This window comes from Plodia interpunctella, chromosome 13, assembly GCF_027563975.2.
Source record: "Plodia interpunctella isolate USDA-ARS_2022_Savannah chromosome 13, ilPloInte3.2, whole genome shotgun sequence".
NCBI lineage: Eukaryota > Metazoa > Arthropoda > Insecta > Lepidoptera > Pyralidae > Plodia > Plodia interpunctella.
In genome coordinates this window covers 4114350-4139319 of record NC_071306.1, presented here as the reverse complement: position 1 = coordinate 4139319, position 24970 = coordinate 4114350, and the positions used below count along the sequence as shown (strand labels likewise).

The following is a 24970-nucleotide window of genomic DNA, read 5'->3' as shown; positions in this document are numbered from 1 at the left end:
CTATTGTGCGGCTGTGGGATATATAACAATCTATGTACCTATATAAATTCTCGGTAAAATAAAAATAATAAATTGACATGAAATTTTTATTTCATTTTTTTCATCAACTTTAATTCGGGAACTACTGTATTTTTACCAATGAAAGCTTTCCCTTTCATAAATGGTTGTAAAATATGCGGTACATAGATTTTTCCTTTAGGATCTTGATGAGTTTCAAGGAGTGCAATCAACATTCTTGGCATTGCACATGCAGTCCCATTAAGTGTATGTACAAATTTCAAGGTATTGCCATCTCTGTATTTAATGTTTAGTCTTCTGGATTGATAATCAGTACAATTACTGCAACTGGATATTTCACCATAACTGTTACGGCCTGGCATCCATGCTTCAATATCATATTTTCTGGAAAATATACTTTCTTAGTTATGACGTTGTGACTATGAAATGTACAAAAGCAATTATGTTATTATGACTACAAGATACGAATATTATTTTCAATTGTATACCTGTAAGCAGGTGCTCCTAACTCATGAGGTGGCATGTCCAAAACTCTCATGTGGAAGCCAAGTGGTGCAAATAGTTCTTGTTGCAAACTCTTCAAATTCTCCAGCATACTCTCTGATTGTTCTGGTGTGGACACGGCAAACATTTCTACCTTAGTAAATTGATGAACTCTGAAACGTATAATGTATATCATACTAGCTGCTCCTGGGACTCCACTCCCCTTACAAATTGGCACTGGCTTAAAAGTACATGTGCTATTCCAAGTTCTATTCTCCCATCTATATACTATACTAGTTTTTGCCCGCGGCTTCGTCCGCGTGAATTTCATAGTAAAATCTCGGTCATTTTTTTATCGCATATTCTGTAAGACTGGTAAACATATATGATTCAAATTCGTATTTTTTTCATCTTTAATACAATTTCCTGTTTCCCGCTACATGTCTCGTCCCGCAACTTGTCCAATCCCGCTTCCCGCTTCCTTCCACATATGGATCCCGTATACTATCTACATCAATATGTAATGGGACAATTCCCATCACGTTTTTCGCAATATGGGACATATTAATAATAAAACGTGATGGGAATGGGATGGCCCGCCCCGTTTCCTACTATTTGCCTCGCCCATTTTAACAACGTGTCTCCGTCACATTTCTCCCTCTTCCGCTTTCTGTAATACGTGCCGTCCTATTTTCCACGACGTATTACGTCCCTTTTTTTAATAACCACAAACGTAAATCAAACATTTTACGGGTCTTTCTTCAAAAATAATGAAGTTTCATTTAAATGTTTACTCCTGGGTCATTATACGGTATTTGTATTTAGACGGCCCATCAGAAATATTACACTAAAAGAATTAATTTAGTATGTTATATCTTAAAAGTAAATCATAATCTCGTGTTTTATTTAGACTGCGTCTATAAATTACGCCAACTATATCACTTCGGACTAAAAACGATCAAAAATTAAAAAAAAAATTATACTTCCCTGGCATGCCCCGTTGCCTAATATTAATAAACTTGTATCCTTACACTTTTTATTGAAATCCTAGAATTATATTTCTGGAATAATTAAATAACTAAATTAAAAATTAAACATAATTTCATTCAATAAAGGCAAACAAGAAATTATTAACGTATAAATAATAAACAAAGTTTTAAGAGCCAGTAAAGTAGTGTCACCTCCACCTGGCAAACTTTTGTCAAAATTGGCGACCATAAATTCAGAATAACGACGATAATAACTATAACAGCCTGGAATCGAAACAAGTAGACATAACAACAAGCCAATCGCAAAAGCGGATTTACAAATGAGCGTCGTGTTAGCAACCGATACTGCGTCGTTGTGTTTGTGCCAGTCGATGCAGTATTTACCCTGGTAAGTGTATTTATTTATATTTTATTGTTACTTAGATTTTTTAATAAAATACAATAATTATTATGAGCACAGGCATCAGATTGCATGAAAATATGGAAGAACATATATTTTAAGCTGTGTTGTGAGGTTATTCGCGATTTTGTCACTATTCTGGCGACACTCCCCTGGCATTTTGAATACCAGGGGAGATACATTAAAGCCAGGGAAGTGACTAAAAATGTAATTTAGTATTGTTTGGTCTTTTAAAACAATAAAAACGAGACCTTATTACTAAGACTACGCTGTCTGTCTGTCCGTCTGTCAGGCTATATCTCAGGAACGATAGCTGAAATTTTCACAGATTATGTGTTTCTGTTTCCGCCAACCTGAAGGGTAAAAACGGGACCCTTTTAATAAGACATCGCAGTATGTCTGTCGGATTGTTTGTCTGTCTGACACGAGGTTGTATCTCAAGAACTATGATAGCTAAACAGATGAAATTTTCAGAGATGCTGTATATCTGTTGTCTCTATAACAAATACTAAAAACAGAATAAAATTATTCCCATACAACAAATGTAATTTTTTGCCGTTTTTGATCAGTAATGGAACAAAATTGGTGCGCGAGTCCAATTGGCTGATTTTTTTATATGTACACAAACGTCAATAGCAAGAACTAAAATAAAGAATATTTTGTTTCAGTTCTTGCTTGTGTACATAAGCAAGAATAATGGCTAAAAAAATAAGCAAACGAGAGAAGAAAGACTGAAAAAGAAACGTGAAGCTGAAAGGTTGCGCAAAGGTCGAACAATTAAATTAAAAAAAGAAAAACTGAAATATTAAAGAAAGAAGGAAAAGGGACAAATAAAATGTATTAATGATATGACTGAATGGGAACAACGAACTATTAGAAAAATATGGTGAGAGAAAACTAAAAAGTACAGAGATCGTTTAAAAATACAGTCTATTGCATATTGCCCTGTGACGCCGCCTTCATCTGACAATGATGAACATGCTGCATCTTTTCCTGAAGTATTCATATTAAGTACAAAATAATGTTGCACTAGCTGCTAAAAACGATCCAAAAATCGTCGTAAAATACGGAATAGAGTTATTAAAAAACGAAAAATGAAATAATGTGATTGCGAGCAAAGGTAAAGAAGTATCAAAAGAAGTTAAGGCGTGTAGATAGGCAGAAAATGACCCCTAACACGAAAGCTGCCGATCTGCTGAAAAATGTAAATTTGATATTTTTTGTTAATTTGTTTGTAATCAGATTTCATATTTGGACTGATAGTATTTTATTTATTAATATAATAAACAATAGCAATTAAAATTTTATTTCACATACAAATTTACTAAGAGAATGTCACTACCCTGTTTCTTTTTGTCACTACATTGTCCATCATGTCACTCCCCTGACTGCACATTTTCCCCTGGGGCCTATAAAACTTTAAAATATATAAAATATAATAAATAAATATAATAACTATATAAATAAAATATAATAACTATAAAATATAATAAATATAAAACTTTAACTATATTAATCTTCTGGCCCATAACATTATACATACATACATATTGCAAAGTTGCCACATATTGATTACTAGTTCAAATACATACTTTTTCTCGGGGGCCACTGAAAATACCAATACCGTATAATGACCCTCCTACATCATTCCCCTAGAGATGCAATTTTTTTAAAATAGATACATAATGCATTATTATATTTTCTTCTTCTTCCTCTTACCTAACATTTCAAATTATTTTCACTTTAAAAACGATGTTACCAATTTTCAGCTTTTTTCTTGAAAATTGTATTGAGTCCCATACAATCTTTCACCCCCCTTTTGAAGGGGTTGAGGGTCATTAATTTGTTCTAAACAACTAAAATCCAAATTTTCAAGTCACTATCTTCAACGGTGTAGAACTTTCATATAAACATTTTTGACCCCTTTCACCCCCTTCGGGGTGGAATTTCCAAAAATACTCCCCAGGGAACCTACATGGCAAATTTCAGCTTCCTACGCCCATTAGTTTCGGCTGTATGTTGTCTGTCAGTCAGTCACTCAGTAACGCTAGTTTTATATATATATATATATATATTGATTTGAAGAATGAGAGTGACTTAATCTTATTGCTGGAGAAAACTAATAGAATATTAAAATATTTTGCAGCACAACTAGCCTGCAAGTAAAGGTATAATTCCCTTGAATGGAAGTTGCCCAATTAAATATTTACCTATAAATGCCTAACAAATCAAATACCTACATAACTCATGTACACCACTGGCACCATTGGTACCAACTTTCATTCAAGCAGTAGGTAAAACATAGCTTACTTTGTTATTTCATGATTTTGAGTGTAATGGAAGATTTTTTTTTTGAAAAATTTCATTTTTAAATAACAGTAGTGGACCGTTATGAATCACACCTGTAAATTCCTCTTTCTTCTACAATACTTGAAGTTTCGGCACGGTAACACCTACTTACAGCAGCAAGCCTTAAAGGTAAATCCTTTTTGGAGAGCATGCAATTCATCAACAAGCCAGCCAGTGACATCTCAGCAGTACCTGAGAGGTACAAATCAGGCCCATGGTGATGAGGATCTAATGAATATATCTAAAACATTATAATAATAAATAGTGTAAAATTTAAGTTACTATACATATAAATGACACATGTTAAATACATGACTTGAGGTGATCCGAGTCTGATTCACATTAAAACATATGAAACTCAAAATCCCAGAAAGGTGTTCACAAAAAAGTTGAAAAAAGTCATCAAAACAATTCAAATTTATCAATGGAGTGATGGAGTTCTATTATTATTGGGTACAAAAACACATTGTATGTTTGAGATAACTACAGAAATATTGGCCCAAGTCTATTTATTTAAATATCAATTAAATTGTAATTAAATCAACCTTTAAAACAATATAAACAAGAAATAACTGCAGCATCACTGAAACCATTTAGGACTGATATTTTCCTCTTTTTAGTTCCCTAGGAGGATTTGTAAATACCAATCAGTGTGTTTTATTTGTTTAAAAGTTTGCATACTCCTAATGGAAACCCCTATATATGTGTAACAATACACACTAATTCTTTTTAAAAATATATATATGAAGCCATATGCACAAACCTGAGTTCGGTCACTATTTACAGTCATTCCACAGCTCTTTAAAATATTGCTGGGAAGGATATCAGGAACAGACAGCATATTAAATTGATTTTTCAACAGGAATGACACAGTATACTTCAGCAAAGCTTCTTCTAATTCAGCTAACTCTTCTAGAAAGTAGTAACTTTTGTGACCACATGTATGACCCAACTTATCAGTCCGTGTTAAATTCATGCGTCTTGTAATTTCACTGAACTCTAATGGGGTATGTATTCCAAAATCTCTCTTTTTATTTATTTCTTGAACTAAATGTGGATCTTCACTATATTGTTGCACAATTGGATGGGTTCTATTTGGTAAACTCATTAGTAATTTCTGAAATTCATGCATCAATATTTTGTATGAACTATTGGATTTTGACATACACTTTAATTCATTATGTAAATCGATGACCTGTCCTATATTTCCAACGCCTTTACGTGTACTTATATTTAGTTCTATTTCTTGCAAATTTTTTGGATTGCAATAATAATCTATGTCAATATCAGGTATCTCACTATTGAAAAGTTTGAAGTTACTAATGGATGTAGAAAATGTACGAAATCTTCTAGAGGCTTGATTTAGAAACAAAAATCTTTTCACGCTTGAAGAATACATGATCATAACAACAATGTAAACAAACGGCAAGCACCGCAAGACTACTGATACTGAATGAAATTATATGAATAGGTAGGTAGCCTACCTATAAAATTACTAGGTATGTAGGAAGATCACCTAGGTAGGTACTCTACTCTTATATATGCTTGATATAAACCGTTAAAAATTTCGTAACGTTACCACTGTCAAATGTAGTTAACGTTAGCGGCTAAGGTAACGATAAGCTGGGTAACCATACTTAAAAAAAAATGGTTGCCTGTAAAGTCGGTTTTACGGGCGAAGATTTTACGTGACAACGTCTTTTTCTCAGTAGAATATACGAACGAGAGAGAGGCCCGCCGAATGCCTTGCGTCTCTCTCCCACGGTGACTCATTGTAACGTTACCGGTTACTTTTTCATAAGTGACTCCCAGCCGCAACCTAATTTAAGACGTTGTCACGTCAAAAATACCGGTAAACTCAAATACCAATAACGAGAAAAGTATGGCAAGCTTGTTACGCTATGTTTTTCTTTTCGTAGATCTCGCTCTCCTCGCTTTATTCTTGAGCCAGAATTTTACACAGGTCTGCACGGTGTAAAATGGTAAGTACATTTTGAATATGTGTGTGTATAAAATATATTATGGAAAACGCTTTTATTAAACTTCCAATGTACTTGTGTATGTTTGTTAGGGTAGAATCTTGCAACTCAATAGAACTAAATCGAAATAAGTAACGATACTTTTAACGTTAATTGGTAATATAATTGAATTTTGTGAATTTTAGTATCGATACCCGTCTTACCAATTTTAACTTTAGGGAAATAACGTTAATTAACGATACTTTTAGTGTGAATTTGGAAACAAGTGGAAGCCATGGATTTAGTAAGTACTCCACGAAGTACGTACTAACTCCATTGCTTACACTTGTACCTCCACTTGTGTTGTAATGTAACCATTGGTTGCAACTGTGTACATTCAATATTTTTATGTATGTTTCCGACATTTTACGATTGAGATGTCATCTGTCAACTCAATGTCATGTCATCATTTTTCCCGCCCGTTAGTTTTGTTTACTCTAGTTAAGTACCTACCTACCTACCCAAGCAACTTTCCTTTTGTATATTCTTAGTCTTTTGTACATTCTTTGTCCGTGTAATTTAACGATGTTTGTATTGTGATCTATAAATAATTATGCCTGTATACGTTGATCCAAATCATAGTACTATTGAGGACAGGAAGTATGATTGCAAACTCCCTGTCCACATTGACACTTCTTCAAATGAAACAGGGTCACCAACTCAGGAGCATGGTGAAATTAGTCCTGATTCTTCACTTCAACAGTAAGTATATTTTAAGCTTTGCATATGCAAAAATACAATGACAATAAAAACAGTAATAATACAATTGTTTGTACAGCTCAATTTGCTCTAGATGTACATGCACGCTGTGCATGGAGCTGCAAGGACAACAAATGATATGATATATCATTTGTTGTCCTTGTTCAAAAGTTAAAATCTTGGTTAATGTGTTTAAAGGTCTATGCAGATGTCAGAAGTGACAGAAGTGATCAAGAAAAGAAGTAGAAGTAAAAGTCCTATAAATGGCGAAACTGCGGGGCAATTTGTAAGTTGTTTTCAGATGTTTAATTTTCATTTAATGGGATATCTTGTTACCTTATCATTGAACTAAAATTAAATAACATTTAATAAGTACCTACCAAAATATGTATTCTACTAACTGGAATCCAGGACTTCGCTCCCGTGGGTATTTCGGGATAAAAAGTACCTTATGTATATTTCCAGGTTATGTTCTACCCGTGTACCAAATTTCATAAATATCAGTCCAGTAGATTTTGCATGAAAGAGTAACATATGTCTATATATGTTACTCAAGTTGTGAGGATGTGCCTACATCCTCACAACTTTCGCATTTGTAATATTAGTAGGATTAGAATGATGATGTGACTACAGAGATTTATATCAGTTACAGAAATTTCTTTCTTTCCAGCACTGAATAAGAAAAATGATTATCTGTTTCAATACAGTGTAAACTCTATGTAACAACACTTGATTTAATAAAAAACTCTCTAAATTGTTGATATCACTTGGCTTTGGTAGGTTAATGACAACAATTAATAAAAAGCTGTAAAAACTGTAATAAACTCGACTGTAGCAGTGTCTAAGAAATTTATTATTTTACATACAAATTGGGATTGTTGAACTTGTAGTCTTTTATCACCAAGATGCCTCAATATCTCAAGATATGAGTAAAATAAATAAATTTCTGGGGCAGCAAAAGACACCAGATAAAAATAACTAACTGCAAAGTGTTCAAAAGATGTGATGTTTTTTATACAATTACTAATTTGTTTTTTTTCTAATTCACCATAAAACTCACAGTCCCTTCAGTGTCATAATATAGAGTTTACACTGTAAATACTTTTTGTTTGTAAGGATGTTCAATATTCCTTTACAGAAACGTCTCAAAAAAGATGATGTTGATAAGAATGGCAATAACTTAACTGTAGCAGATATTGCATTAAACAAGTCTGATAATGATGGGACTGACCTGAATGGGTCTAATGAAAATATGAAGGAAATAAAAAATAATGACAGTTCAGAAGGAAATGTAATAAAAAAGCACACCACAGATGATAATCAGATAATTAAAACTAATACTCAACTGAATTTAGATAAATGCATGATTTGCGGACAATTTTTAAATAACTCTGACATTATATTTTACCAAGGACATCCTCAGAATGCTGAGGAGGAATTTGTTGCTTTGACTAATGAAAAACTTGTCTTATCAGCTGGTAAGTTGTTATTTATATTGTAGATTTTTTTTCTTCTAAATTTTTGACAAGGCTTCAGCACCCTTTGTGTGACTATGTCAGCCTCATGGGGGATCTCTAATATAAACTTATCTAGCTTTCATAATGCTTTTCCACAATATAGTATTGTAGATAAAATATTATAAAACAAAGTTGTCTGCCAGTCTGTCTGTTCGCTATTTTTATGTGGTTGTCACCAATAGATAATATGATTCTTGAGGAAAGTTTAGGTGGATAATTTATTATTGACTTATTTTTCATGCAATAATAGCTATTTTTTGTATGTTCCGTCTAAATATCAAACAGATGTCTAAGTGTGAATATAATCTGATATAACTTATTTTGCAATTTTATTTAGACTACACCAACAAAGTTTTATTGTGGCTATAAAAAATATTTACACATATAATAAAATTTTAAGGTGATGATGGAGATGTCATGGAGCGACCTCAGACAAATATAACTGGGTTCTCCATCTTTGATGAACAAGGCCATCTCTGTCCTATAGATGCAGGTCTCATAGAAAGTGATGTTCGGATCTTCATGTCTGGATATTTGAAGTCTATTTGTTCTGATTCACCAGATATTGATGAAGAATCTGTGCCAGTTAAAGATGTGGGCCCTATTATTGAATGGTAATTATTATTAGCTGCACCCTAGTGTGAATTGGTAGTGGTTCTCCTCTAGTGTGAATATTGAGATAAGAATAAACATATTTATTTTTACTTAGTTATAAATATTTGTTTATTTATCTTTATGTATTGAACTCTTATGTATATGCTTATTTTAATACTTTAGTCTTCTCTCTTCATGTCTCTCTTTGTATGTTTTTATGTTTAACTAGCTTTCTATTGTATGCATGTCCTCTCAAGATATCGCTGGTTTATAGTTCTCAACATAGGATAAGTCACTGTTGTACATTTATCTTTTTTGTATTCTTTTCATTTATGAGGTACTTACTTTCATGCGATTCAATAATAAAAACTATTATAAAATTTTTTTCCATCAAATTATTATGAGAGAAGACTATAAGTATTAAAAATAAACATATACATATGAGTAAATATATAAAGATTTATATTATGATTATTTATTGTTTTTACTATGTTTATTCTACCAGGCAAGTGATAGTTAAGGAAAAACCTTTCATTCTGCCAAAAATGTTTTTTTTTTTTCATTATTTTTATTAGTAACCTGAACTTGTATGAATAAATTTTAGGTACATCCATGGGTTTGATGGTGGAAAAAGAAACTGTATAACACTTTCTTCTGAATTTGGAGAGTACAACTTGTTGAAGCCTAGTGAAGAATATACACCTTTGATGAACAATTTATATGAAAAAATCTGGTTGAGTAAAGTTGTGGTTGAATATTTAGAAGAGTACCACTATCTGCAGCCAACATATGAAGATTTGCTTGAAGTACTGAGAGAAGCCAGTATTCCAGAATTGGATGATAAAAAAATGAGTGAAGAAATGCTACATAAACATGCACAATTTGTTTGTGATCAAGTAGTCAGTTTAGAGGCTGATGAAGATGATGACCCGTTGATAACATTACCGTGCATGAGAGAATTAATAAAACTTATGGGTATAAAATTTGGTAAACGCAAGTTTAGAACTAAAATTGATTACAAAAAGGTGGACAAAAAAGCATGGACAAAGGCTACCACAACCCCTCTCGTAAGAAAAACGTTTGAGAGCTTCTTTTCTAATCAACTTGATAAAACAAACCATGAATTGGTATTGAGGAGGAAGAGATGTGGTGTTTGTGAAGCCTGCCAGTTACCCGATTGCGGGGAATGTAATGCCTGTCGGGCCATGGCCAAGTTCGGCGGACATGGTCGTACTAAGAAAGCGTGCGTGAGAAGATTATGTCCCAACATGGCCGTAGAGCAAGCAAATGATTCGGAGCCAGACGATGACGATGATTACCAGCAAATGGTCGAAAAGAAACACCATGATAAGATAGAAGATGCCATTCCAGTCAAACTGACTGGAAATAATAGAAAAATTAAATGGATCGGAGAACCAATTAAAGCAGACACAACCAAAGTTTATTACGAAAATGTAGAAATTGAGGGTTCAGAACTTCAAATAGGAGATTACGTAATGGTCGAAACTTCGCAAATGAATATTCCAGCTTTGGTTGCGAGAGTGGTTTACATGTGGAAGGAGAACACTAACCCACAAATGGGGTATTTCCATGGAGAAGTGTTTTACAGGTCATCAGACACAGTTTTGGGCGAGGTGGGCGACCCGCGAGAAGTGTTTTTAGGAGACAGATGTTGTCACGGAGCTCCTCTATCTTCTATATTACGAAAAGCTCATGTTGAAAAGAAAACAATGCCCCAAGATTGGTTCAAACTTGGAGGCAAAGAAGTGGATGACGAAGTATTTGAAGACGACGGTAAAACATACTTCTACAAAAAATACTACGAAAGATTTACTGCCCGCTTCCAAGACTTACCCGATGATCCGGTATGCCCAAACGAATTGAGGAAACATCGATTTTGTCCATCATGCGAACGAAAAACAAAGAGAGACGCAAAAAACATTCCCAAAGTGTCCGGGAAGTTGGCTGAAAAATCAAAGATAGTTTCGGAAGCCAACAGGACCGAGTGGACTTCGGTGACTTGGCAAGACTACGAATATAAAAAGGGGTGTGCCGTGTTCCTCAAACCCGGCACGTTCAAGCTGAAGAATAGGTTAAATAGCTTGAGCAATAACGTCAGCCAAAAATTAAAACCCGACAAAGTCGACGAAGATATCTATCCAGAGTACTATAGGAAGAGCGATAACAATTTGCGGGGATCCAACGTGGATACGGGGGAGCCTTTCTGCGTGGGCCACATCGCGGCCGTGACGGCGGCCGGCAGCGGCCCGCTCGTGGTGCCGCAGGACATCTTCCTGCTGCTGCGCGTCATGTTCCGGCCCGAGAACACGAGCGCCCGCTTCCCGCAGCTCGAGGACCTCTGCTCCGTGTACTGGAGCGACGAACTGCGCGAGGTGCCGTTCGCGGCCGTGGTGGGCCCCTGCCACCTCATCTACGACCGCAACGTGCCGCCGCAGCTCGAGCTCCGCGACTGGCTCGAAGCCGATCCCGATCGCTTCTACTTCAGAATGGCCTACGACAGATCCGCCGATCGAATTGTCGACGTTCCCGACCACGCCACGGAGGTCGGTCGAGCCGAGAGAGGAAAAGATAAAGGAAAAGGAAAGGGGAAGTCGAGCAGTAAGCGCGTCGAGAGCGAGGCGAAGACCGCGGAGGCGAAGGTTCGCCCTCTGCGCACGCTGGACGTATTCGCGGGGTGCGGTGGGCTGTCGCTGGGGTTGCACGCGGCGGGAGTCGCGGACTGCCGCTGGGCCGTGGAGAACGTGGAGTCGGCCGCGCACGCCTACTCGCTCAACAACCCGTCCTGCACGGTGTTCAACGAGGACTGCAACGCCTTGCTGGCGGCCGCCATGGCGCAGCAGAGCCACAGCCGCGGCGGGCTGCGGCTGCCGCGCCAGGGCGAGGTGGAGCTGCTGTGCGGCGGCCCGCCCTGCCAGGGCTTCTCCGGAATGAACCGGTTCAACTCGCGCGAATACTCCAACTTTAAAAACTCCTTAGTCGCCTCCTTTTTGTCGTACTGCGACTACTACCGGCCTAAGTATTTCATATTGGAGAACGTGAGGAACTTCGTAGCGTTCAAGAAGGGGATGGTATTGAAGCTAACGCTGCGCGCGCTGCTGGACATGGGCTACCAGTGCACGTTCGGCATCCTGCAGGCGGGGCAGTACGGCGTGCCGCAGACGCGGCGGCGGCTGGTGGTACTGGCGGCGGCGCCGGGGTTGCGGCTGCCGCGCTATCCGCCGCCCACGCACGTGTTCAGCCGCCGCGCCTGCACGCTGGCCGCCACCGTCGACGGCAAGCGCTTCGCCTCCGACCTGCAGTGGGAAGACTCCGCTCCGAGGAGGACCTGCACCATCCGTGACGCTATGAGCGATTTGCCCCGCATCTGCAATGGGGCCAACAAAATCGAAATCGACTACGGTTCGATGCCGGAAAGCCATTTCCAGCGGTTGATACGGAGCAGAGATGAAAACGCGAAACTACGCGATCACATTTGCAAGAACATGGCCCCTCTCATTCAAGCCAGAATCAGCAGAGTGCCGACCACGTCAGGATCAGATTGGAGGGACCTGCCAAATATATCGGTGACACTTTCTGATGGAACTAAGTGTAAGGTGAGATATTGTTTCGTTTTTACAATATTTAATCCAAATTAATAATATTTATTGTTTTATACTTTTTCAAGAAGAACAAGCATACAACGGATTAGGAAAAACCAATTATAGCTTCCCATCGAAATACACACATACATAACCTATCAAGAGAACTATAAAGATTATTTACACTGTTACTAGCACATGAAAGAAAGATATTACTCCGATAGTTAATGGAAGCCTGTGGAAAATCTTTTGATCTATAAAAATAAACGTGACGTCCAGGTGCTGCAGTACCGGTACCCGGACAAGAAGAACGGGCGCTCGGGCACGGGCGCGCTGCGCGGTGTGTGCGCATGCGCAGCGGGCGGCGCGTGCTCGGCGCACGACAAGCAGGAGAACACGCTCATCCCCTGGTGTCTGCCGCACACCGCCAACAGGCACAACAACTGGGCCGGCCTCTATGGTCAGTACTTATTATTTAAAAACAAATAAAAAAGATCTGACATAATTAATATCTGCAATAGCAATTTAGACTTTCCATATCATTTGAAAATGAATCTTATTGTAGTAAACTTGAGGCTGATTTTTCTTATTCGTAGTACCAAATACTGTTCCCTAAAGTTAACAAGAATTTTCGTGCTCGCCCTATAAATCAATAATGTAATGTCACAGCGGCTGCCGTGGGACAAATGAATTTCGGCGGCTTCTACTTACTATTACAAAAATATGTTTTTGCCAAACTACTAGCAGTTTAACGGTAAATATTTATAACATTTTAAGGGCTTATAGTATATAGAAAGTGATATTTACAAGGGAAGGAAACAACTTATATATACAAAGTCTGTCTGTCCTAAATATTTATTATAAAAAACTAAAACTATTTACAAAATACGCTACATTTTTTTTTACATTATAAATGAACTAGCAGCCGCCCCGGCTTCGCATGGGTGCAGTATTATGCATAATTTGTACATAAAATAAACCTTCCTGGTGATTTATATATGTATTCGGAAACAAAATCTGTTGCGCACAGACAGCGGGAAGCGACGTTGTTTTAAATTATGTAACGGTGATGTTGTGACGTCAGGGCGTCTGTCGTGGGACGGGTACTTCAGCACGACGGTGACGGACCCCGAACCGATGGGCAAGCAAGGCCGCGTGCTGCACCCTGAGCAGCCGCGCGTGGTCTCCGTGCGCGAGTGCGCGCGCAGCCAGGGCTTCCCCGACAGCTACCTGTTCGCGGGCTCCGTGCAGGACAAGCATCGACAGGTCGGCGGCGGTTTTTATGTTTTTAATATTATTTTTTTATATTACGTCTCTGTGTTGTGCTTGCGACCAATTAATGGCTCCATCGTTCGCCAAAACGATGATTTTGCCAACGTCAAGGTTGAAATTGACACGGAATATATTATAATGATATATGAAATACGGTTCAGTGTGTAACCTAAAATATAAGAGTATATAAATATATTATACATACATACGTACGTATATAGGGGAGAGTAAATAAAAAATATAAGTAGATATTATTATTTTGTATAACTTTTAGCTTTCGATCGTGCCCCATACATCCATCATTCACTCTGTCAATACAACACAAATGTCATGTGTTACATAGGTATTGATAACAATCGTGTAAATTAGAAGAAATAATCATGGATTTAGTAAGTACTTCGTAGTACCTACTAATTCCATGGCAATATATTACTTACCTAATTGATTACAAATTTAAACCGATCGACTTATGGATTGTGTGTCTACATATACAATCAGCATGGAAATGGATGAATCAAAGTAATGAGTTACTAGGTTTATGTACATCAATATTAGATTTTGTATATCAATATTGTATTTTTTTACAATTGCCGCATCTGATTTCATTATGTGCAATGTAACTATAAATTTTACTTCCAGGTTGGGAACGCCGTGCCACCGCCATTAGGAGCTGCTTTGGGCAGGGAAATAAAAAAGGCATTAGCTAAGAGTAATGAAAACCTATAAAAATCATGAACTTCTACATAATTTTAAAAATAAAGACAATAAATCATAAATATATGGCATTTTTTAAATCTATGACACTAAAGAGCTACATGAGAAACAACAGATTGTTATCGAATATTATTGGCGTAGAAATGCTACTAATATTATAAATACGAAAGTTTGTGAGGATGTGTCTTTTTATTCCGAAATTCGGGAATGAATCCCGTGGGTATTATTTGGTATTCTTTAAAAAGTGCCCGGGCACTTTGCAAGGGGAATATGAAAAAACAGAAGATATTTACAATGATTTAATTTATAATAGGTACCAATTCTATTTCTTCATAACATGTTTTGTTTTACGCTTTATATTTTTTACCAAAAGGCTTAATTCTGCATCTTGTTTAGACTTTTTAGGCTGACCGTAGTCTGCTTCAACAGGAGTATCGGCGGGTCGCCTTCGTAATTTTTCTTCAATAAGCTTTTCCATATTCTTAGTTTTTTTGAAATTGGGATTTGATGGATCAATATTGAAGTGATGTGAATTATAAATCGCAGAAAATCTATTATCGTTTAGGTTAATTTCGAAATCGGGTAACGTCTGTTTCTGTTCTTGTTTCTGTTTCATCATTTTTTCATGCAATTTCTTTTTCCTTCTCGATTTCTTTGTGGTATTTTCAGACTCTTGTATCTTTTTCAAACTGAAATGAGCTTTGCCATCATCTTCATCGTCTAGAAGTAATTCTAATTCTGCTTTTCTTTTTTCTTCCTCCTCATCCTTCAAAGGTTGGTTCACTTTTATGTTAGGCTTTCTGGGTTTCTTAAATTCTGGTTTATTCAGCTCTTCAGCAAAATAAGGGTCATTTAAATCTACATCAGATGGTACTTCATCAGACGAACTATTCTCCTCTTCAGATGAATAGTCAGTTTTCTCATTCTTCTGTTTATTCTTCAATTTCTTTTGTTTTTTCTTTTCTTTTCTCTTCTTCAGCAACTTTTCAAATGGGGTTAAGTCTTTGTTCTCTGAAAATTGAAAAAATCAATTTAATTAAACAAGTAAATTATCTATACTTAAAAATAAATATAACCCGATTGTGTCTGAGGAGTGATAAAAGAGTTGATAGGTATATAATACCTTCATTTAACTTCTTTTTAACTAATTCCTCTGCCTTGTCTTTGATTCCTAGTCCCCAAGTTATTTCCATTTCCATATCTTTATTACTTTTCTTATCTTCTTTATTTTCAATTTCTTCCAATAAAGATTTGTATTTCTGTATAGGATCTTCATCATCTTTTTCCGAAAAGGAATCATTGTTTTCTTCAGCAGAATTTTCATCTAGAAAAAATATAACAATTTAACCTTTAATATTTATAATTAACTTTTCTCCACTATGGACATATTTTTGCACTTTATTTTGAGAGTTATCAAATTCAAATCATTTATTCAGAAATTAGACCTTCACAGGCACATTTTCTCGTCAATTTTTATATTTATAGTTATTTCTCACAAGCTACAAACTACTGGCATTTCGGAACGACCACTGCTGAGAAGAAATGCCGAAAGAAACTCATTTGAACAGTGTTGGTCCCTATCATGCCAGATCGGCTTACCATTATTGTTTCTTACAATGTTTTTTTTTCTAATAATATATATAGTACATAATGTACATAGTCAAAAGGTATCGTTTTTATCAATAAAAAAATATACCTTCACTGCTAGACGCCAAGTAGTCTTTCAGATCAAGGTCATCAATTTTGCCATCCAAAGCACTGCGAATCGCCTGCGCACGATTCGGATTGGTCGTGTCCCATGTCAGCTCTACTTTAGCTTGTTGTAAAGCTGTTGTCGTGAATAATCTTGGTTTGTATTTAGTAAGATCTGGTAACTTTGTACATACTTCCCTAGGTTCCTGCAACAGAAAAAATATTAAGGTGCAAATTGCAAGCAAGTTATGTATCAAATGATAATAAAAACATACATTAATAAGTTTTTTACAATAATGTAATTTTTGACACAAGCTTTTGTCTTCAGTGAGATCTTGTTGTAACAAGGTGTGAAAAAAAAATCATGTCCATGCAATAAACTGTTGAAGAGTTCATCATTGGGTGCAAATCCTATGTGCACCATTAATTCATGCTTGTCATAATAATGCATTGTCATAGAAAGAAACTGAAGCGACGTGGAAAGGAAGTAGCTGAAACTTGCAATATTTAACAGCTAAAATTAATAAAAGCTTTTACTGGTTTTAATGTATGAATGAACTTTCGCATGAACATAATGTAGAAATACAAACAAACCAGGCATGTTGATGCCACACGTCGTCTGCCGCGGTGGTCTTTGCTTCCAATTTGCATTTATGTCGCTCGAATCCTCATACTAGATTAAAATAAATATCTAATTATACCTGATCAAATGTAACATCATCAGGAACAAATCTCATGTCTAGTTTGGTCGCGCTACTCTCATACTCCATTCCGTCACACTCGCCGTACAGTTTGTCACCAGTAGCAGCACTATCACATTCAACCACAGCATAATAGTATTTCAGCCGATTTAATTGGTAGCGACGTAGCTTTTCCATGTGATATGTTGAACCTAAAAAAAATGTATGCTTGAAGTTTTTCTCAGTTGTCATTGGCAAAGAAAAGGACATGGAGGAAGCCTCCCCATGTGGCGCATCTCGATAACAAGAAATCCTACTAATATTATAAAGTAGAAGTCGCAATAGTACATGTAAAATACGTAAGTATTGTTTTAAAACAATTACGCGAGTAACACTGTGGGGTTCCGCTGGTAGCTAATATGGAATAGAAAGAAAACAACATTAAATATTCATACTGCATTCATCGTCATACTGAAGGGAGAATTCATTGCTATTTCACTGCTATTTAAAAATATACATTCAGTAATCAATCAAATATAAATCCAGATTTCATCTCTTCTCATAAAACAATCTATAATTAATATATATTTAATTAAAGGCGCAAAAACGTGCTAGCTTAGTAAGAACTTAAGTAATACCTTCCTCATGACCCTCGTCTCCAGATAATTCATTTTGTTCAGATTTCTCAGTCAGCTCAATAGGTCCCCTCACTTCCTCTTCCTGCATTCTTTTCAAGCCAAACTCAGATGGGTAAATCTAAAAAAGGAGATTTTAGTGTGACATTTAATGTCAAAGAAATTATTCAAACATTAGGCAGGCATTTCGTAAAAATTATAAAATATTTTTTCAAACACAAACAATTTGGTATAAGGCTTTTGAGAAGAAATTCATAGATTCAACATATGCCAGTAAATTATGAAGATTATGCTTGGAAAACTCTGCTAGTAGCAGCTTTACATAGCTAGCACCACATACAAATAAACATAAACCAATAAACATATTTTCTTTTACATCTGTGCTTGCTTATTAGATTTTTTGTCAAAATATTTATGAAACAGATACAAAAATTAATATTTGAAATTAAAATCTGTTCATTAGGTTTTTCCATCATTTATAAAAACTACTGGGTGGATTTTGATAAAATTTTGCACAGAGATTAAGTAGAATTCAGGGAAAAAATGGTATGTTTCATTGCAGTGTCTAGTTAATAGTAATAAGTGAAAGTGTTAGTGTGAGAATGTTTTTTTTTCTAAAGTATATACTTACAGTAACTTTGTGTATTACTCCACCAGAAGGTAAAAATGAACTTAAAAGCACCATGAGATCCACAGCCTTAATGTTATCCCAATCCATGTTGCAGATTGCTATCCTGTCCAAGACAAAAAATGGAAATTGTTAATTGTATAAATTATTGCTATATAAATCTTATATAAGACTTTATCCCAACTTATTTCACGTTTAATGCTGAATTAAATGTGAAATATCTTTCTAGTCTTGTATAAAGAACATAATCATTACACAATCATGTAGTAACCAATGGTGAACTAAATAAATAAATGAAATATAATCTTACAAATACTGAGGTTGCCACAGGAAATCATGTGTATGCTATTTAGAAGTCATAATAGATGTACTTGCCTTTTTGTGGACTCATCGGTAGTATCTGCATCCGCATCTAGCTCTCCCCATTCATGCTCCAACTCAGTGTCTTCTTCAAAATCTGTGCTGTCCTCATCAGATGAACTGTCAGAGGCAAGGACACCTGAAGACAATGCAGACAATTATATTTTAAGTATAATGTGGTAGTGGATTTACTCCCATACAAAACTTATGAATTAAAAGTGATTGTAAATTATTCATATTAACAAACGTGGATACCTTCCCCGCGAGCATAGTCTATGTCAAGATCCAAAAGTCTCTCTTTAGTTTTCTTGTCTAACTTTCCACGGACCAACTTGTCATTTTGAGATGACTTTAGAGTGTTCTCTACATCTATGTCTTCGCTTTGGGGCCGCTTAACGAAACGACCAGCTGCTTGGTTTGCTTCGTTAGTTTCTTGATCAACCTCTGTTTTCTCATTTTCTTCGTCGCTGTGATCAGAACTGTGGTCAGATTCCTCTAAGTCATAATACTTTCTTAAGTTTTCTACAGACGTTTCGTTAATTGGACGTCCACGTTTATCCACAGTGTATTTAACTTTGAATTTATCGTCACTAAACATAGATTGGAATCTTTTATCAATTTTAACCTTACGTTCATGCTTAGGAATCTGTCGGTAACGTGGATCATTGAGATATTTTGTAAATCGTGAATCTTTAAGAATATCACCCATTGTGGTTTATTTAATAATTCAAGTTTAGGATAATATTTACAAATTATCACGTGTTATAACTTGATAAAATAACCTCATTAGCAACAACTATCAGCTGCTGCTGAACAAACATGAACAAATGTTACCCCCCTAATCTCCGACCGATTCCCGATTCTCAGTGTTGGTTGTTTGAATTGCTCACTTATTTGACATTGACATATATCAAGGTGAAATGTCATCATTTAAACTACGTAGGTACCTACCCCAAGATATATTTTAGAGAATTTTTCTGATCACGAAAATTTCCCCATCGGAAATATTTCCGATAACGACAACTTTATCAATGTCAGCTTGTCTCCACCCTCTGCTCAAAAATCAAAAAGTCCTACTAGGTATTTAAGTCGAAGTTGCTTAGGATTTTCGTGTCGATATCTAGAACTTCTTTCAATCTGTTCTCCAACGCGAACAGTCAATGTCATATTATGGCTGTCGTTGTCAGTCCGTTTAATTATTTATTTGCAGTTTGGATCTGCACGAAAGTCTCATCAATCAATCTTTTCGTCAGAAATTTACACAATATATTTATTTTAATAAAGGAACTGCATAAATATTTCAACTATGAATAGTATCGGAGAAGAGTGTACGGAATTGAAGAAAAAATACGACGACTGCTTTAATACTTGGTTCACTGAGAGATTTTTGAAGGGTGACCACGATGATTCCATGTGTGCAGGGATTTTCAAAGTCTATCAAGAATGCGTTAAGGTGAGTCTCTGCACGTGTTTCGCAAAAAATATTTATTATGACGAAATACCTGGATAGAGTAATAGCAACACAAAGTTAGCGTTATTTATAGGTTTCCTAGAAGCCACTTTTGCAGTTATAAAATATATTTCATAAATATATTTTTCACATTTTTTTTCAGTAGGTACTATTACTGAAAAGTATATATATATATATATATATATATATATATATATATATATATATATATATATATATATATATATATATATATAATATATATAAAATAAATATATATTCTTTTTGTAAACAGCTAAGTTAATTATGGTTTTATCAACTCGTACTCACTGTAACAACTAATTTTGCTGTAGTATTATCTATATATTATATATTTTTGGCCTTGTTATCTATATGTACTTGCATATAGTTATATCAACATGTCACATAATTAACTATAAAATTATTTTTTTCAGAATGCTATGAAACATCAGAACATTGATTTCAAAGAAATTGACAAGGACATACTAGGTACTGAAAATGAATATAAAGTTCCCCCAGAGAACTCAAGTTGACAGAAATTCAACTTTCTATGTGCTTTAAACCCTGCAACATGTTGGAGCATTTTCAATGGCAATCTGAAATCATATCTGAATAACAAATTAGAATATGACAAGACAACAAGCAAATAATTTATGTGATTAAATGAATGGTGTGTGTTGTAAAGATTTGTTGAACTTGTAAATTTTATTTATTTTTTGGAAATGTAACTGTAAACCTTATAGCATTGCATTTACTAAAGTAACAATTTTGTGAGACATTTGTTAGTATTATGTAGGTGGAAGTCTATGTGTTCTTGGTATATAAGTGTATGTGTAACATATGTGCAGTATTGTGCAGTTTTTGCTAGCATTTAATGAAATGCTAAGATGAGAACATTACATGGTCTATGTGCAGGATTTATTTTGTTGATTGCTTCAAAATATAATGTAAAACAATTAGAAGTAGTAGAAAATATATGTGTTGGTAATTAATTACTTCTTTTACTTATATGGTTGGTAATGGTTTGGGTTGCAAATTCAAACTCAATATAAGAAGAATACATTTATTGAGTTACTATTAATTAAAGTAGCACTATCTTTGACTGGTGTCTCTTGGCCGGTAGACAAAGCCTCTGCTTTTCATCTCCCGTATCACTCCAGCGGGTAGTCTGCCTGATACTGATATTGCATACACTCCTTTACAAAAACGACCTGTAATAAACATCTTTCTAAGAATGGCTTTCTCAAATAATAGAAGGTCCAGTTATAAACAAGTCTGATACAAGTTTTAAATGAATAAGTATCAAACAGGCATGATTTTATCAATCACTTTCTTCCGTAATATTACATAAGTGTCAGATTTTATTGAAATCACCTACAGGCATCATTTATAACTTACAAATTACACACTAGTGAACTTAACAGTCTAATAGTGTTCTATTTATATGTCACTTATTTTTTTATTAGCCTATTGATATGTCCCACTGCTGGGCGAAGACCATTCCTTTTTTCACAAATATCTGTTGAGGCCAGCCAGTTGCAACCCCCACAGGATCAATATTGCCTCATCATCCCATTTGCTAATATTGATAAAAAATATTTTTTTCAAAATATGGTATCATACTTATTCTTTGCCATTTGCAAACCCAGCTATCTTCAGGACTCATCACTGCAATCATTCTAAAATAAAAAAAGATAAATTATCAGAAAATTCATCAATTATATCACCAGTGAGGGTACTAAATGTCGATATAAATACATATAGGTAATAAAATAGTAGAAAAAAGTTTAAGTTTAAGTTTAGTAATAAATTTACAGAAAAACAAAATTAGGTGATAGAGTCATAGGAACAGAGTAAGAAAAACAGTCTGCAAACAAAAATAATGCCAATGTATAAGAAATCATCCTGTGTAGGTATTATAAGTCCTTGATTATTTTTATTTAATATCTCTTAAGTACAGACATTGATCACTGACAATTTTTTAGATAGAGAATTTAGGGAATTACACTTTGTTAACATATTATAGTTATGTAAGCTAATGGTTAGCACTTTGACTGCAGCTCTGGTAAACAATGATGAACTTTATGTTCACGGTCACACACAGCTAACATAATGTCTTCATACTGGGAAAGTTTCATAGAATACTGATAGGTGTTTTTTGACAGTCAACATGTTAGCTGTGTTACAGTTGTCTGTTTATACTCTAGTTTCAGCTGAAATTTTGGTTGGGTCTTGGTGTAAGCTTTTAGTGTAAGCTCGTACAATTGGTGGACTTAATACTAAAAGCATTAGGTACATATTTATGAATATATTCTGTGTTATTACTAGACTTACCCATCAAAATTATTACTTGTGCAATCATACACATTATCTTTATTATTTTTCATTCGTAGAAATTCATCGCAATTATCACATCCATCATATTCAAACTGGTCAAAAGTCTGAAACACATATGAAATAATTACATTATAACGAGATTATAATTAATTAATAATTACAATTTTTCGCAAGATTCAAGGTAAGTTAGGAAGAATTTTGTGATAGAAATGGAAAAGGAGAAGAAAAATATTATGTAAAAAAGAGAAATGGGATAAAGTTACCTATATATTTACCTTTATTAGTGAGCATACTAGGCATGCCCGCAGACCCCTTAAATCTTTGGGTACTGTATCTAACGACATTTTTCGCTTATTTAAATAATTGTAATATCGAATACGAAATAATTTGATTATAATTTACACAATTCGTAAAAACACTGAATTCCCAAAGCAGTGTTTATAACAAAAATAAAGACAACGTAGGTAACTACGTTGTCTTTTTTTTTTTGTTTATCCCCTCGTTTTATTGAGGAGGCAAAGGGTACTAGCCCATACAGCCAAGTTTTTTTTATTGACCTACGTTGTCAGTTTGACGTTGTCGGTTTGTTCGAGACTTGACTTAAGTGAGGGCTTGCTAACGTCACCAAATTCGCACTAAAAGTACCGTTAATTAACGTTATTGGGAAATAATTTGAATAATAATGCGAATTTGGTAACGTTAGCAAACCCTGACTCAAGTCTCAAACAACTTTAGGGATAAAGTTAAAACTGGTAACGGTAAGACGAGTATTGATACTACAATTCAAAAACGTTACAATAAGATTATCAATTAACGTTAAAAGTATGTTAATAGTATCTTTACTTATTTTGATTTAGTTCTATTGAGTTGCAAGATTATATAGTAACAAACAAATACAGGTACATTGGAAGTTTAATTGAAAGCGTTTAAAAAGATTATAAATTTCCCATAAAATGCACTTACCATTTTACACCGATTAACTGATTTTGCTTTGTAATAATTCGCTATACTCTGCCAGTTTACGATTCTGACTCAAGAATAAAGCGAAGAGAGCGAGATCTTCAAAAAGGAAAACATAGCGTAGCGAGCGTCCCATACTTTTAACATTATTACTATTGGTATCGATATTTGAGTTTGTACCGGTATTTTTTTTAAGTATTGTTACCCAGCATATCGTTACCTTAGTCGCTAACGTTAACTATATTTGACAGCGGTAACGTCGTGCGGTCGTGCGCATAGTCGTGAGCAATGGTCGTGCGTGACTGACTGCTAGCGTGATTATGACATTGACAAGTGTACTTACCATACAATAGGGCATATTACGCAAAGCTCAGCGCAGATGGCACTACTGGTGCAACTAAGGTACACAAACATTGCTAATGGAGGCAAAAAGTGCCAATTTTCAATATTGTTGCAGATTTACGACCGAAAACATCTTCTACGCAATCGTGGTGCGAGTTTAAAGGAAAAAGGAAGGATTTTGTGGATTATCCTGAAAATAATAATACTATTTTAGGTTATGTTCTGTATTATTTGGTTAACTGTGGTCATAAACTGATATAAACTTGATTTTGACTGAAGATCTTACCTGTATGAAGTCCATATTTTAATAAGTCTTCATGTGTGAAGTGTTCCGAGCTTTATTGACCGTTTACTGGCTCGAAAATTTTACAGCGTGAGGCGTATCCCATAGTTTTCGGAGTTTTTTATCTTATGGAAAACGATTTTTCCCAATATATCGGCACCCGAATATGCTACATTGTTGTATATTTTCACAAACGAATGCTTACATAATGAAAGGATTAATAAAGTACTCTATAAACGTTTTAATCGACATAACAAAAGGCGATAAAGCTTTTGTGTACCTAACATACAGTGCTGTACTCTGGCGGGAAAATGTGCAGTAATACTACCTTGTTAGAGATTTATTTGAAAACTGGACATTGACGTATTAAAATTATTTTCTTTATAAAAATACCAATGAGGCTGTGTAGGTACTAACACTCCTCTTCACTGCCTTGTTGAGGTCTTCAGGAAATCAGAAGACTCCTAAGTTATTCCGCAATCTTAATAACCGCGGACCAGCTAATGCCTTAGTCAGTATATCTGCCTCCATGTCTTCAGTTCGAAGATACTTGACCTCTATCACTCCTTCTTGAATACAATTTCGTATAAAGTGCATTTTTAGGTCAATATGTTTTGACTTTGAAGTAACCATTGCATTTTGGCTTAGTTTGAGGGCAGCTTGATTGTCATTTAATATGACGATGCTGTTGTAACTGGACCCTAGTTCTTTAAAAAGATTTTTTAGATGGATGGATTCTTTTGCAGCTTCGGTCAGCGCGACGTACTCCGCTTCAGCTGTCGACAAGGCGACGCTTCTTTGTTTTTTCGACATCCAGCTTATAGTCGTACCAGCATATTTAAAACAGTAGCCTGAAAAAGACTTTCGATCGAGTTTACATGCGCCCCAATCTGCGTCTGCCATGCCATACAAATCTTGACCAGTCTTTCT

The 24970-nt window shown here is 35.3% G+C and overlaps 5 protein-coding genes across 5 annotated transcripts; 2 read left to right on the top strand and 3 right to left on the bottom strand.

Annotated features, from left to right (window-relative positions):
* Nucleotides 1-72: 72 nt before the first annotated feature.
* Nucleotides 73-5777, bottom strand: SerRS-m (Seryl-tRNA synthetase, mitochondrial). The gene is made up of 4 exons (XM_053753619.2): nucleotides 5003-5777; nucleotides 4293-4480; nucleotides 507-674; nucleotides 73-402 (listed from the first exon to the last, which is right to left on the bottom strand). Exons 1-4 carry the CDS (start codon nucleotides 5642-5644, stop codon nucleotides 87-89), a joined length of 1314 nt encoding a protein of 437 aa, XP_053609594.1. The 5' UTR covers nucleotides 5645-5777; the 3' UTR covers nucleotides 73-86.
* An 893-nt stretch (nucleotides 5778-6670) lies between these two features.
* Nucleotides 6671-14716, top strand: LOC128674615 (DNA (cytosine-5)-methyltransferase 1-like). Its single transcript, XM_053753316.2, has 8 exons — nucleotides 6671-6959; nucleotides 7155-7242; nucleotides 8095-8434; nucleotides 8874-9087; nucleotides 9672-12681; nucleotides 12946-13126; nucleotides 13751-13932; nucleotides 14578-14716. Exons 1-8 carry the CDS (start codon nucleotides 6811-6813, stop codon nucleotides 14662-14664), a joined length of 4251 nt encoding a protein of 1416 aa, XP_053609291.1. The 5' UTR covers nucleotides 6671-6810; the 3' UTR covers nucleotides 14665-14716.
* Nucleotides 14717-14936: 220 nt separating this feature from the next.
* LOC128674617 (uncharacterized protein) lies at nucleotides 14937-19500 on the bottom strand. Its single transcript, XM_053753318.2, has 8 exons — nucleotides 18903-19500; nucleotides 18663-18786; nucleotides 18291-18393; nucleotides 17663-17780; nucleotides 17046-17236; nucleotides 16349-16550; nucleotides 15776-15976; nucleotides 14937-15663 (listed from the first exon to the last, which is right to left on the bottom strand). Exons 1-8 carry the CDS (start codon nucleotides 19354-19356, stop codon nucleotides 14975-14977), a joined length of 2082 nt encoding a protein of 693 aa, XP_053609293.1. The 5' UTR covers nucleotides 19357-19500; the 3' UTR covers nucleotides 14937-14974.
* Nucleotides 19501-19840: 340 nt separating this feature from the next.
* LOC128674618 (TP53-regulated inhibitor of apoptosis 1-like) lies at nucleotides 19841-20974 on the top strand. Its single transcript, XM_053753319.2, has 2 exons — nucleotides 19841-20100; nucleotides 20553-20974. Exons 1-2 carry the CDS (start codon nucleotides 19954-19956, stop codon nucleotides 20649-20651), a joined length of 246 nt encoding a protein of 81 aa, XP_053609294.1. The 5' UTR covers nucleotides 19841-19953; the 3' UTR covers nucleotides 20652-20974.
* Nucleotides 20975-21167: 193 nt separating this feature from the next.
* On the bottom strand, nucleotides 21168-22935 carry spt4. Its single transcript, XM_053753549.2, has 4 exons — nucleotides 22731-22935; nucleotides 22453-22559; nucleotides 21742-21797; nucleotides 21168-21329 (listed from the first exon to the last, which is right to left on the bottom strand). The coding sequence occupies exons 1-4, from the start codon at nucleotides 22797-22799 to the stop codon at nucleotides 21211-21213; spliced, it is 351 nt and encodes a 116-aa protein (XP_053609524.1). The 5' UTR covers nucleotides 22800-22935; the 3' UTR covers nucleotides 21168-21210.
* Between the last annotated feature and the right edge of the window lie 2035 nt (nucleotides 22936-24970).